The sequence below is a fragment of the Misgurnus anguillicaudatus genome, chromosome 13, assembly GCF_027580225.2.
Source record: "Misgurnus anguillicaudatus chromosome 13, ASM2758022v2, whole genome shotgun sequence".
Classification (NCBI taxonomy): domain Eukaryota; kingdom Metazoa; phylum Chordata; class Actinopteri; order Cypriniformes; family Cobitidae; genus Misgurnus; species Misgurnus anguillicaudatus.
The window spans coordinates 21,885,117-21,898,008 of record NC_073349.2 but is presented as its reverse complement, the minus strand read 5'-3'; the positions used below and the strand labels follow the sequence as shown (position 1 = coordinate 21,898,008).

Here is a 12,892-nt window from a genome sequence, read left to right as displayed (position 1 = left end):
CCCTCAAATGGTCCTCTTTTCCTGTTTACACTTCTGGTCTTTGGGGTCTATATGACCCCAAAATTGAAAGCATAATTTTCAATAATACAAATAATATATTGTTTTTTTGTTTACTTCTCAACTATACAATAAAGCTGTGTTTTGAGAGATTTTGAAGTACTTTTGTACCCATTTACCACAAAAATCCTCAACTACACCCATTAGCTTGCATGTGAAATATAGATTTTTTTAAATGAAAAAAATCACTTGAATGATGATCTAAATTTAATTTAATTTGTTTCTGGATATTGATGTAGTTAGGTGTAGAATTCCACCTTTTGCTGATTAGAGATAAACCTAAAGGTATTACCGTTTAATGCTACGTTAGACCAGCCGCGGTAGAGGCGCCAAGCACGAGTGATTACAATGTTAATTCAATGTAACGACACGAATGTCGCAAATTGATCATTGCCGCGGCAAACGCGCAAGTTGAAAAATGTTAACTTTGCGTTAACCAATCAGGAGCTTGCTCTAGTAGTGACGCGATTACAGGAAGCGAGCGGAGTAGCAGAAGCCGCTCCCATGACGCAAATGTAACGAGTAAACGTAAAATGTTCAAGGGGCAAACTAGACACAGTAGACGCGAATTTGACGCCTCAAACGTGGCTGGTGAACCCAGGGTAAGAAAGAATAGGGCCATAGAAAGCCATTAATTTTATTGGATATGGCCAACTGCTCACATCACTACTTTAGTGATAAATTTTGTGAATTTTTGTATATATAAACATTAGAAAGGACACTAAAAATAAGTATTGTTTCAAATAGTAGAATGTTTTGTAGTTTTTGATGCATTTTGTGTCTGTTTTTAAAAAATACCACAGAAATTTGACTAAATGTAAGTGTGTGTGCGCGCGCGTGTATGTGTGTTTGTGCGTGACAGAGAGCATGTGTGTGTGTGTGAGCATGTGTTTTCTACATTGCATTTGTGCACAAGTACAAGGCCTTCATTTCTATGTGGAAATGTTTAGATTTATGCTGGATTTATTGATTTTTTTTTGACAAATGGAATTTTTTTTTTGCATTTTCCATTCATCTTCAATTGGGGTCATATTGACCCAAAGACCAGATTAATTAAAAAAATGTTTTACATACCTTCAGAACAACTGAATCAAGCCAAGTTTTTTGTGCATGTATAGATAATGTAGGAAAAGTAAAAAAAAATATTTCTCTGAGATGAAGGAAACCACTTTTTTAACTAATGAAATGTCGATTGGGGTCATATAGACCCCAAAGACCAATTGAGGGTTAAGTTAAGGCACCTGAAACATGCATTATATTCTGGAACTAGACTTAAGCCTTGTCTGTGAAACCGGGCCATAGCGTTTCACCTTTTTGGTGAACATTACTAAAATACTTTGTTGTCACATTTTATTAGGCATAAGATGTGTTTATCATTTATTGAGTGGTTTAGTTGCTTTGTGGACAGCAGAAAAATCCTCATGTGGCTTAATCAGTTTTTCAGATCATTTTGAATATGTGTGCTTTGGGGAAAAATTGTTTAAAAAAATAATTACTGAGCTTTTTGTACATTGTACTTGGAATTGTTCTTGCATATACCTTTTAAAAAAGTAATTCGTAATGGTCTGATATGTTCTCAATAAGCAGTAAGTGGAAATTAACATAAGTGAGGTATTTGATATAATGTGTCAAGTTGTCGATTTAAAATTTTTGCGTTTACTGTTTTGACAACATTTGCCATTTCTGTTGTCGTCTAGTCAAACTAGTCGTCTTATTTGATTGTATTCTTGTTTGTATATTAAAATAATTACAATTTCTGTTTAGGTATCTTTCATTTTAATAAATGGAATGAAATAGTACTTATTGCATTTGAATAATTTTACATTCAAATGTAATTATAGCAAACGATATATACTACACTACTAAGGTGAATTTTGAGAAATACACTGGAACTTCACCGTTTATCTTTCTTCATCACTGATTCAGTGTCGTCAGTATGTCTACTCGGAGACAGTGATAACAATCTCAATTCTTCCAACATTGTATGTTTTCAGCTGTGAGTGTGGGTGGTTGTGTGAGAGATTACAACGACATCAATGTCCATTTCCCCAGAAATGGAGAACATGATTTGAATTACAAAGCAGCAATCTGCTTTGTGCTGTTATAATAATGAAAACTGACCACAGAAGTTATGTGGAGGAGATGAATTTTAGGATTTTATTAACATTGAGAAACATATACGCCAATGTATTTGCCCACACGCATAAGTCTCAATCACCATGGATGAAACTAGCTGAGTGGGAAATTCCGAAATAAAGGCAAGTTAACACACGCATCATTGTGTGAAGAGTGTTTAATTTTATTGTAAGACAATTATTCTGACTAAAAACATATTAGCTTTTGGGCAGTAAGATATGCTTTACATCTTATATTAAAACAAACAGTTTTGATATTATTGTCATTTACATTCCTAAAAATCTTGAGGTTAGCCAGGCATGTGACTATTTACTCTATTTGCACTTTACAATAAGGTTGTATTAGTAAATGCATTAGCCATTAACAAACAATGAACAATATACAACTCCAAATCGGAAAAAGTTGGGACACTGTGGTGGTTGTGAGTAGAGGAGTAATGGAATAATTTACAAATCTCATAAACTTGTGTTTTATTTACAATAGAATATAAATAACATGTCAAATGTTGAAAGTGAGACATCTTGAAATGTCATGCCAAGTGTTGGCTCGTTTTGGATTTCATGAGAGCCACACATTCCAAAAAAAGTTGGGACAGGTAGCAACAAGAGGCCAGAAAATCCAAATGTACATATAAGAAACAGCTTAAGGAGTAATTTGCAACTTATTAGGTCAATTGGCAACATGATTGTATAAAAAAGCCTGTCAGAGTGGCAGTGTCTTTCAGAAGTCAAGATGGGCAAAGAATCACCAATTCCCCCAATGCTGCGGCGAAAAAATAGTTTTCTGAGTTTCTCAGAAAAAAATTGCAAAGAGTTTGAAGTTCTCATCATCTACAGTGCATAATATCATCCAAAGATTCAAAGAATCTGGAACAATCTCTGTGCGTAAGGGTCAAGGACAGAAAACCATACTGGATGCCCGTGATCTTCGGGCCCTTAGACAGCACTGCATCACATACAGGAATGCTACTGCAATGGAAATCACAACATGGGCTCAGGAATACTTCCAGAAAACATTGTCGGTGAACACAATCCACCGTGCCATTCGCCGTTGCCGACTAAAACTCTACAGGTCAAACAAGAAGCCATATCTATACATGACCCAGAAGCGCAGGCGTTTTCTCTGGGTCAAGGCTCATTTAAAATGGACTTTGGCAAAGTGGAAAACTGTTCTGTGGTCAGACTAATCAAAATTTGAAGTTCTTTTTGGAAAACTGGGACGCCATTTCATTCGGACTAAAGAGGACAAGGACATCCCAAGTTGTTATTAGCGCTCATTTCAGAAACCTGCATCTCTGATGGTTTGGGGTTGTATGAATGCGTGTGTCATGGGCAGCTTACACATCTGGAAAGGCACCATCAATCCTGAAAGGTTTATCCAAGTTTTAGGGCAACATATGCTCCCATTCCAACGTCGTCTCTTTCAGGGAAGACCTTGCATTTTCCAACATGACAATGCCAGACCACATACTGCATCAATTACAACGTCAAGACTGTGTAGAAGAGGATCTGAGTACTGAAATGGCCAGCCTGCAGTCCAGATCTGTCACCCACAGAAAACATTTGACGCACCATAAAGAGGAAGATGCGACAAAGAAGACCTAAGACATAGTTGAGCAACTAGAAGCCTGTTTTAGACAAGAATGGGACAACATTCCTATTCCTAAACATTGGTCCTCCTCCAGCTGTTCCTTAACTTTTCTGGCCTCTTATTGCTACCTGTCCCAGCTTTTTGGGGAATGTGCAGCTCTCATGAAATCCAAAACGAGCCAACACTCGGCATGACACCCCAAAATGTCCCACTTTCCACATTTGACACGCTATCTATATCCCACCGTGAACAACATATAAGCCTATGAGATTTGTAAATTATTCCATTCCTTTTTTACTCACAATTTCGACAGTGTCCCAACTTTTTCTGATTCGGGGTTGTAGTTTTTCAGCATTTATTAATTCTTGTTAATGTCAATACAGTTATTCATGTTAGTTCATGGTACATTAACTAAGTTTAATATTTAAATGTTTAATTTTGATAATATATTAGTAAATGCAAAAATTTATAAATGCTGTAGAAGCATGCATGTTAGCTAATGCATTAACTAATTGTTACAAATACAACCAAATTATAAAATGATACCCATTCATATTTGTATATTGGTTTTTAATCAACTTTTTATATATTAATCAATTAAACTATTAACATTTACAGACCTAATCATATTCATTAGCAAATATTAAAACACAACCAAATTCTCAAAATAACTTCAATTGCATAAAAAAAATTTATTTACATCAGTATATAGATACAAAAATCTAACTACATTTATAACTGACATTCAATTAAAAACTATCCTGTTCACAAGATGTAGGCTATGTAGTTTTAAAGGCTAAAATCTCTCATAAAAATTACATGGTATCACACATTAACAGGTTAATATTGTTATCAGAGATTCTGATGTTTGTTTATGTAGTGCTGGCTTTGATTGTTGTCACTGGATCTATGATTGGACAGGCCAGCAGTGGTGAGTCTGAAGTAAGTTTACAAACGTAATTTGTAGCCTATTTGATCTTTAGACATGTGCAGTCCACAAAAACCCGAAGAAGTTAGAAACTAGAAAAGTTTGAATTTGTACAATAAGTTCAATCATGCAAAAAATCATTATAAATGTCAGGAATAAAGGACAGATAATTTCAGAAAGAAATTCTGTAGTATTTACTATTATAGTGTGGTATATTTTAGTAATTACTAAACTTTGTATACTGTAGTGTTCTGTAATATTCACTAACTATTGTAATAAATTGTATATATACTTTAATATTTACTGTACTATAATATAGCTCTATAGTAATTTTACTACAGTTCACTATAGTTTTGTTCATGTGCCTGTAGAAACCCTGTGAAAGCAGCAGCCTGTATTTGTCAATTTTAAATAATTGATCGTTTGATTTTATTAACCCACCACCAAATGCCGTCTAGCACAAAAGAACATCAAACGACTGTTTACAAAACATACAACAACCAGACAAAACACACCTGATGCGACCCTCTTTCATGTCATATTTGCGAACTTTTGACCTGAATTTTACAAAAAGTGGCCCGTGGGAAAAAGAGACGGGAGGGAGAACGAGTGGGCGGAGTCTCATCGAACCTGTAGCACACCTGGACAGTTTCATCCTTACTCATGTGAAGTGCAGAACAGAGTGCTGGACCTGACCTGGATCATCCATATCAAGTGGACTTACCAACTGCCACAATGGATAGCGATCAGTCGGACTCCACAGTGTCCACCACCGGGAATAAAACTAAAAGCCACGCGTGCAAGTGCACCACAGAGGACAGACCGGCTGGAGCTGAAGCCCACGAGAAGCCACCTTATTCATACGTGGCCCTTATTGCAATGGCCATCAAAGAAAGCGAGGACAAGAGGCTGACCCTTAATGATATCTACAGCTTTATCGTTTCCAAGTTTCCATATTACGAGAAGAACAAAAAGGGTTGGCAGAACAGCATCAGACACAACCTGAGCCTGAACGAGTGTTTCGTGAAAGTGCCCCGGGAGAGCGGCGGGGAGAGAAAGGGCAACTTCTGGACCCTGGATCCTGCATTTGAAGACATGTTTGAGCATGGAAACTACAGGCGCAGGAGGCGCGTCAAGAGACCCTACCGATCGCCCTCTTTACCCTATTTTCCGGGCGCGTCTGGATTTCATCTCACCGACTCTTACTGCCTGCAGCAGGAGCCCGTCTACTGGCAGACCCCGTTCAGCAGCCCCACCTGGAGTCAGCACCAGTCCGGTTCTTCAACGCAGCTTTCCAACTTCCAGCCCATGCTCGGTAACGCACGTCCCTTATCGCCAAATGATTACGCCAACGCTCCCGTGAGTTATTATCATGGTCACCCTCACCTTCACCCTCCCTACAGGTCGTACCACCGGCATCCGGGTGCTCTGGTGCCTTTGAGCGCGCGCACGTACACCGGAATGACCCCTCCGGTGAGTCCGGGCGCAAGCTCCGTCTCCACGTGCGGCTTTCCGCAGCATCACAGCAGGCATCCTGAAGTCGTGCATCATCCGTTTGACTGATGGACACATGTGGGATCTTTATTTGTTCAGTTCACGATGTTTTTCATGTTGATACCTGGAAATGTTAAGTCCGTTCTTATATTGTTTTGAAATTAATACATTAAACGTAATGTGCACAAATGAATGAAATCGATGTCATTGTAAAGTTAAAATTGATTTAAGAAAAAAAAAAACATTTTATTTTGTGGTAAATTTGGCATTATGGGTTAATTCGTGATTGTTACATTATAAGAAAGTGACAAAAATTCTTAAATAATTGGAACAAAAATCTGAAGAGCATTTGATTGAAACCGAAAGACTTTTATTTCATAAAATTTCTGCAAATGTCTAAAGGAAGCATCAAGCTAATGAAGCATATTTATTTGTTTATCTTGTGTTGAAATCTTTTGGAACTACGATTTGCATAGCAATTTTACTGTAAAAATATTTTGTTTAGGACAGTTGGAAATTCTTGTTTAAAAACTCTGGTTTACAAGAATATTTTATACATTCCGAGTGTGTATTTTCTTTAAATATGTTTTTATATATTGAATAGAGGTTTATTGTCTGTATTCGTGGAGTTTAAAAATATTTTTATATGCAAATGTTCGTAACTTGTTCGATTTTACTCTTATAAAATTTTGATAACTGTTCACAGGATTCTCTCATTTATTAAATAATTCATCATTATCTAATTTATTACATTTTATAAAAATAAACAAAAAATGTTTTAGCTCTTGCATACGAATATAGTAAATATATTTATGACTTTTTTAAGCATTTAATTAAAAAATTTAATCAAAAACCAGACCACGTTAGGCTAACTTCTTTCTAGGACTTCTAAAATGTCTTTGTAGTTTAATGGCGCCCCCTTGTAGCCTTTAGAAATATTAACTGTATCTGAATATTAACTATATTATTATGTGTAAATTTAAATCTGCATTTTTGTTCGTAGATATATAAAATATTTTTAAACATAATTTTAATTGTATTAAAATGTGGAGAGTATTTTCCTATAACTTAGTTTCTAAATGGACTCCATCGGTTAACAAAAACTTATTCAGTCTGTTCCAATGTGATTGTTCTAATCTTTTCTTTCCACTGCCCCCACATTTGGTTAGTCGTGTGATATGCATAAGACTGATTAAGCAGTTAAGTACTGACCTTAAATGACTCTGAAGACAAAAATATAATGTCATCATTTAATGACAGTAAAAAGTCAAAATTACAAGCTTGTTCAACAAACAAAAGATAATTCAACTGAAAGACAGGATGCCAGAGACCCAAGGATAGACAAGGCTATAAAACTGTTGCCATGGTGAGGAAATTACTAAATTTTGATGTACAATTGGAGCTAGTTTGTGGTTATGAATTAAAAATGAATTTGATTAAGTTTTGAATTTTACACATACTTAAACACTAAAAGAAAATCAAACTAAACTAACTAACAACTAACATAAAATAATACAACAATGCTTTTGTCTTGCTGTTGGCAAAGCTGAAATATGGCCAGTCTGAAGTAACATGCTTGGGATTTACTGATCATCAAACACGAAAAAAATAAGAGGTCAATAAACATTACATCTGTTCAAATGTACACTGTACATTTAATGTGCTATGTATGCAATAAGACTGAACTGTATTTTTCTCAGAATCTGTAATGACATTGCATGCTTTGGGCTGTCCCATCACCTCCAGTAATCTTTCTGCCAGACTGATGCACTTTGCCCTGCAGTGACTGGTGGGCAGGGGTGAAGGTGGGAGGATGTGGTCACAGGGGTCTTAGCTTTATTTGACTGTGAGTTTCTGTTCTGCACACACACTTCCTGTTTTTACAAGCTGTGATCTGCTAAACTCTCAATGGTGGCATGCATTAAGAAGCCATTTATCGTCATAGCACAGTCTGCTTTTAGATGGCCAAAGTATAATGTACAAACTATAAATATCTATGCAGATTAATAAACAACATGTGGCCAGTAACAGGGAGTTTCAGATCCAAGAGGGATAGTGTAAGAATTATAAGCCTACTTAAATTAGATAAGACACATTTTTTATATATATATATAAATGCATTTGACATCCACTGTAAAGTTTTTATCACAATGTTTTGTTAGGGTCTGATTGTTTAATTCAAGTATTTTTAAGCAACAGACATCTCTTAACTGAGACCAGACAGCTTTTTTTTGAATGACGGTGTTGCTGAGTGACTTCCCCATGGACCCATAATCGTAATTCGCTGGCATTGGCATCCAGAAATAGATCTTTCTTCACTCTCTCACAGGATGACAAGTCTGTCCAGTTTTTATTTAAATGCGAGGAAATAGTTTAGCTAGTAAACAACAGAATTTACACAAGTGGCAAATTTAGGTCAAATAAATAACATATTTTTATTTTAAGATTTTTAACAATGTTAATAATCATACAGAATGCCACTACAATCATTTTTGCTTTGAATTTTAAAGTTGAACATTCAATCTAAAATATATAGAGGAGAGGATGTAAATAATTATACCTTATGTACAAATAGAAAGTATTAGATGACTACAGTAATTGTGAAATTATTATAACGGATTGCATATAAAATAAAGCCAATATTTATTTAATATAAAACGCAGCGTGTCACACGCGTGCCGTGTACCTAAATGACAAGGAAGCCAGACGCCGATGCGTGCTGCTGAGGAACAGTTAGGGACCGTTACTATAGTTTCACACCGTCGTAAAAATGTAAATATTTGTTACGCACGTATAAAATAACATTTTGAACTATCACTATGGCCTCTTTGCGCTAGACTTAAAAACGCCACTGTATATGCAAATATATAAAATAAAACGGTAATTTATTGATAATAGTATATTTTACATATCAACAACAAACGTGAAAAAACGCCTTTTCCTAACATTGTGGGGCCCCTTGTCTCCATATAGATGATTAATTGTAAGTGTTATTTGGCATGACAAGTGAAGAGAGAAAGAGAAAAGAGAGAGAGAGGGGGACTGGCGGGAGGAAGAGAGAAAGAGGAAGAGAGAGTGAGAAACCACACAACTATTGTCGACGATCCCTACGAGTTAGGAACGCACGGTGTGCAACGCGCACTGCAGACAGGCACTTTACCTCCACAAATCACCAAAGGAATTATAAACACTTCATCTCCAAAATAACCAGATCCACCAAACCCTGCATTCTGCATCATTGGCCACAATTAGCATCCGGAAGACATTCGTTTTCAATGTCAAAGTAAAGGAGCATCGCAGATGGTGAAGATGGTGAACAAATGAATCAAACAACCGGCGCGGCTTGAAGGCAAGTTACAACTATCACATTTGTTTCATGTTTACCATCACGATGTGCATTAGGTAATTCGTGATGAATTATGCAAAAAACATGTTGACACCTGCCATTTTAAAATAATGCATCATAACGAACAAGTGCATTTTTTTAACGCTACGACTTTTTTGCATCTTATACGTATCGACTTATAAAACGTAAGCTTCTGCTTTATAAAATGGTGATATTGAGATGATGTGCGCCACGTTTCTCGGATATTGGCCCTCTGGCTTTGTAACCCTATACTGTGAGACAATTTATCACAGAGCTGCAGTATGCCCTAGACATAGGCAATATAATATTATATGCCATAATGTAATGTAACATGATATAGATCCATAAATATTAAACTGTATCTCATGTGGGAAAGTAACCTATGTTGTTTATGACTAAATGCATTCGAAATCCCCTTTATATTTCTTTGCCATTGATAAAGTAAAACTAGTTGTAACCATAGAGCTGTTATACAAGAGATGCTTTTCATTTTGGCCTATTTTGGTTTAACCCCTAACTGCTCACTTTCACTTAATCCAATTCTTGGGTCGATATGAACACGTAAATGATATTATGGTGAACCCTTGCTACACATTTACAAGCAGAATGTCCTGTTAGGCACCGTATGCTGTACTGTATCTTTTTTTGCTGCATATTAATTGAGGTTCCTGAGGTCGCTCCCTGCCTCTGTGTAAATGCTTCGGTGGTTTGTAACAGCTAGTAAACATTATTGTGTCACTTGATCTTTGCTGAAGTGTCCGTCTGTGTTCAGCAGTGAGCTCGGCTGTCGATGAGTTTCCTGCATCATGCCGCCGGGGGTCTACGGCATGCAGGATGTGTGGGACAGAGAGGGTCCGCAACAGATCAACATGGAGTTCCTCCTCCCCACGGGGATCTACCTCAACTTTACCGTAGCTCGTAGTGACACCATCAGTACCATCAAGAAGGTGAGGAGACCTCTGATCGCTTTGATGTAAAAATTGAGCTACATTGAAGTTGTAGAGCATATTTCTAAACTTTTGGTCTTCGGGGTTGCTAGTCCAAGTTCTGAAAGTGTTGTTTGGTACTGGTCAAAAAGCTGGTTGCAAGAATGTTGGTGATTGTGAATGCCAAGCTAAAGCGGTAGAACAATTGTTTACTATAGCAACAAAGCCATTGCAACACATTTTAACTTTGATTCATTACTTTTTTTACTTAGATGTTGTGGAAAAATGCCAAGGAGGAGCCGCTTTTCAGTGCGCTTGGTGACCCTGATGCCTACGTCTTCACTTGCATCAATATGACCGCTGAGCGGGAGGAGCTGGAAGACGAGCGGCGTCGACTTTGTGACGTCCAACCCTTTATGCTATTTTTTTGTCTGGTGGCACGAGAAGGGGACCGAGTTGAGAAGCTCATCACAACCCAGATCAGCTCGCTCATAGGAAAAGGTCTGTTTCACGTAGCAGATTGTAAATGGCTTTGCTATTGCTTACCACCGCTGTACCATTATGTTGTTTTTGCTGGGGGAACAATTCAGGAAAACATTTAAGGGTTAATTTTGCATTGATCTCGAGTTTATATTCATGTATCCAATCCATACATCATAGAAACGTGCAAGTGGATGTTCTTAAAGGAACAGTTCACCAAAATATAAAAATTATTACTCACCCTCATGCCATCCAAATGTATTCGACTTTCTTTCTTAAGTTGAACACAAAAAATATTTTAATATTAAAATGTTATTAACAAAGTTTCAAAAAGCAAATCCATTCATCATTTAACTAATCCAAAGACTCCAGTGGGGGCTAATAAATATTTTCATGAAGTTAACTTTGACTACGTAAGAAGATAACATTTTAATCTAAAATTATTTGTTTGTGTTCAACTTAAGAAAGGAAGTTATATCCACCTTGTTTTTTGACGTAAAGGTGGGCACCGCCATCTTTAAGCTTTCTTGTTTACGACTTCCGGTGAGCCACTAAAGCTTATTGTAGTTTATTGCGAATGACACAAGTTTAATGTTTATTATGAAATCAAGGAAGTCCGACATAATTTGTGCAGTTAGGGGTTGCCATAATAGCTAATACAAACGCAGTAAGTCTCTACAAATTTTTTTTTTAATAATAATATATGCACAAGAACTGAATGTGTATGTGGCGCACATGCACTCATGATCTGTATTTACAAATCCATCCAGTAAAACCTTTCATAGAAGCTGCCAGTAAACAATAAATACAATAATTGTTTAAAAACAACTAATATTATGCTAATAAAATATGCTGATTTAGCTGATTTATTTATTCTGCTACTATATTTTATTACAAAAATGCGATTACAGTACAGAAAATATATGACATAATCTGCTTAGTTATTGTTTATAATAGTTTGTAATGTAAAAAAAGTAAGCAAATAATTTCATAAGCTCATGTCTTTACCTAGTGTGTAAAACAAAACGAAAATAAAACGAAAACAATACTCAATACATGTAGTAGTTTAATATGTTTATTATGGTTTGTTAACTACAAATAACTTACAATGTGCTGACTGTGTCGGGCCACGTGAAGCTCGACGTGTCGCCATAAACAAGTCCATTAAAAATTGCCGTTTAAAAAACCTCACACCAGGGACACTTATGACATTTTTAAACCATCCCCCTGAAAAGCTAAAAACATGAAGTCTTTGTAAATTCCATGTGCAAACACTCGACTGACTTTCCCATTGTAAAGATACATGTCTCTGTGCTTTTATATTTTCGCATTGAAGACCCGTCACCTCCGATCAACAACAGGAAATGATTGAATATATCTTCATATAGCAAGCCACTTATTAATTTCATCCTCATACTGGTTCATACATGGCAAGTGTAGTAAATATTTACTGTTTAAATCATGTTTTATGCGTGCTCCCACTACACTGTTTTCTACCGGCTGGCTATTGAACTGGATTCCGCTTCCGTTCGAGAAAAAGGTGGATACATCTGGAAAGGCATGATGGAGAGTAAATTATGACCCAATTTTCATATTTTGGTGAACTATTCAAGATTCTTACTTGAATGACAACTTACAGTGTTATTATTGTGAACGTATTATCTATGAAGCTGGATTCAAATTAACATTTGAATATATAAAATATGTGTGCATGGTGTGCACTGGGATATTGAGTTTTCATTTATTTGAAGAATTTTGAGTATGGTCTAATTTAACAAGAGTTGTTTTAGCATCCACGTTTTGTCCTGTATAGCTCCTGCATTAGCAGTGCAGAAGGTCATGGGTGCGAACCCAGGGAGCACTGATAAAAATGTATACGCTTTGTGTAAGTCGCTTTGAATAAAACCGTCTGAT

General features: G+C 36.3%; 2 protein-coding genes across 3 annotated transcripts in view; both read left to right on the top strand.

Annotated features, from left to right (window-relative positions):
• Positions 1–5,055: 5,055 nt before the first annotated feature.
• foxl2l (forkhead box L2-like) lies at positions 5,056–6,896 on the top strand. Its single transcript, XM_055188499.2, has 2 exons — positions 5,056–6,026; positions 6,115–6,896. Exons 1-2 carry the CDS (start codon positions 5,447–5,449, stop codon positions 6,150–6,152), a joined length of 618 nt encoding a protein of 205 aa, XP_055044474.2. The 5' UTR covers positions 5,056–5,446; the 3' UTR covers positions 6,153–6,896.
• Positions 6,897–9,078: 2,182 nt separating this feature from the next.
• pik3cd (phosphatidylinositol-4,5-bisphosphate 3-kinase, catalytic subunit delta) overlaps positions 9,079–12,892 on the top strand; it is a 35,874-nt gene continuing 32,060 nt past the window's right edge. The window contains exons 1-3 of one of the 2 annotated variants that reach the window (XM_055188623.2): positions 9,079–9,554; positions 10,348–10,519; positions 10,771–10,999. In XM_055188623.2, coding sequence (XP_055044598.2) covers positions 10,379–10,519; positions 10,771–10,999 — 370 coding nt within the window. In that variant the 5' untranslated portion in view covers positions 9,079–9,554; positions 10,348–10,378. Of the gene's footprint in view, positions 9,555–10,344; positions 10,520–10,770; positions 11,000–12,892 lie in introns of both variants that reach the window. The other variant, XM_055188622.2, reaches the window with a different exon arrangement.

Coding starts and splice junctions, on each gene's coding strand:
- foxl2l (XM_055188499.2), top strand. CDS start 5,447: ATGGATAGCGATCAGTCGGACTCCACAGTGTCCACCACCGGGAATAAA. Junction 6,027..6,114: donor CAACTTCCAGCCCATGCTCG/GTAACGCACGTC, acceptor CCCTCCCTACAG/GTCGTACCACCGGCATCCGG.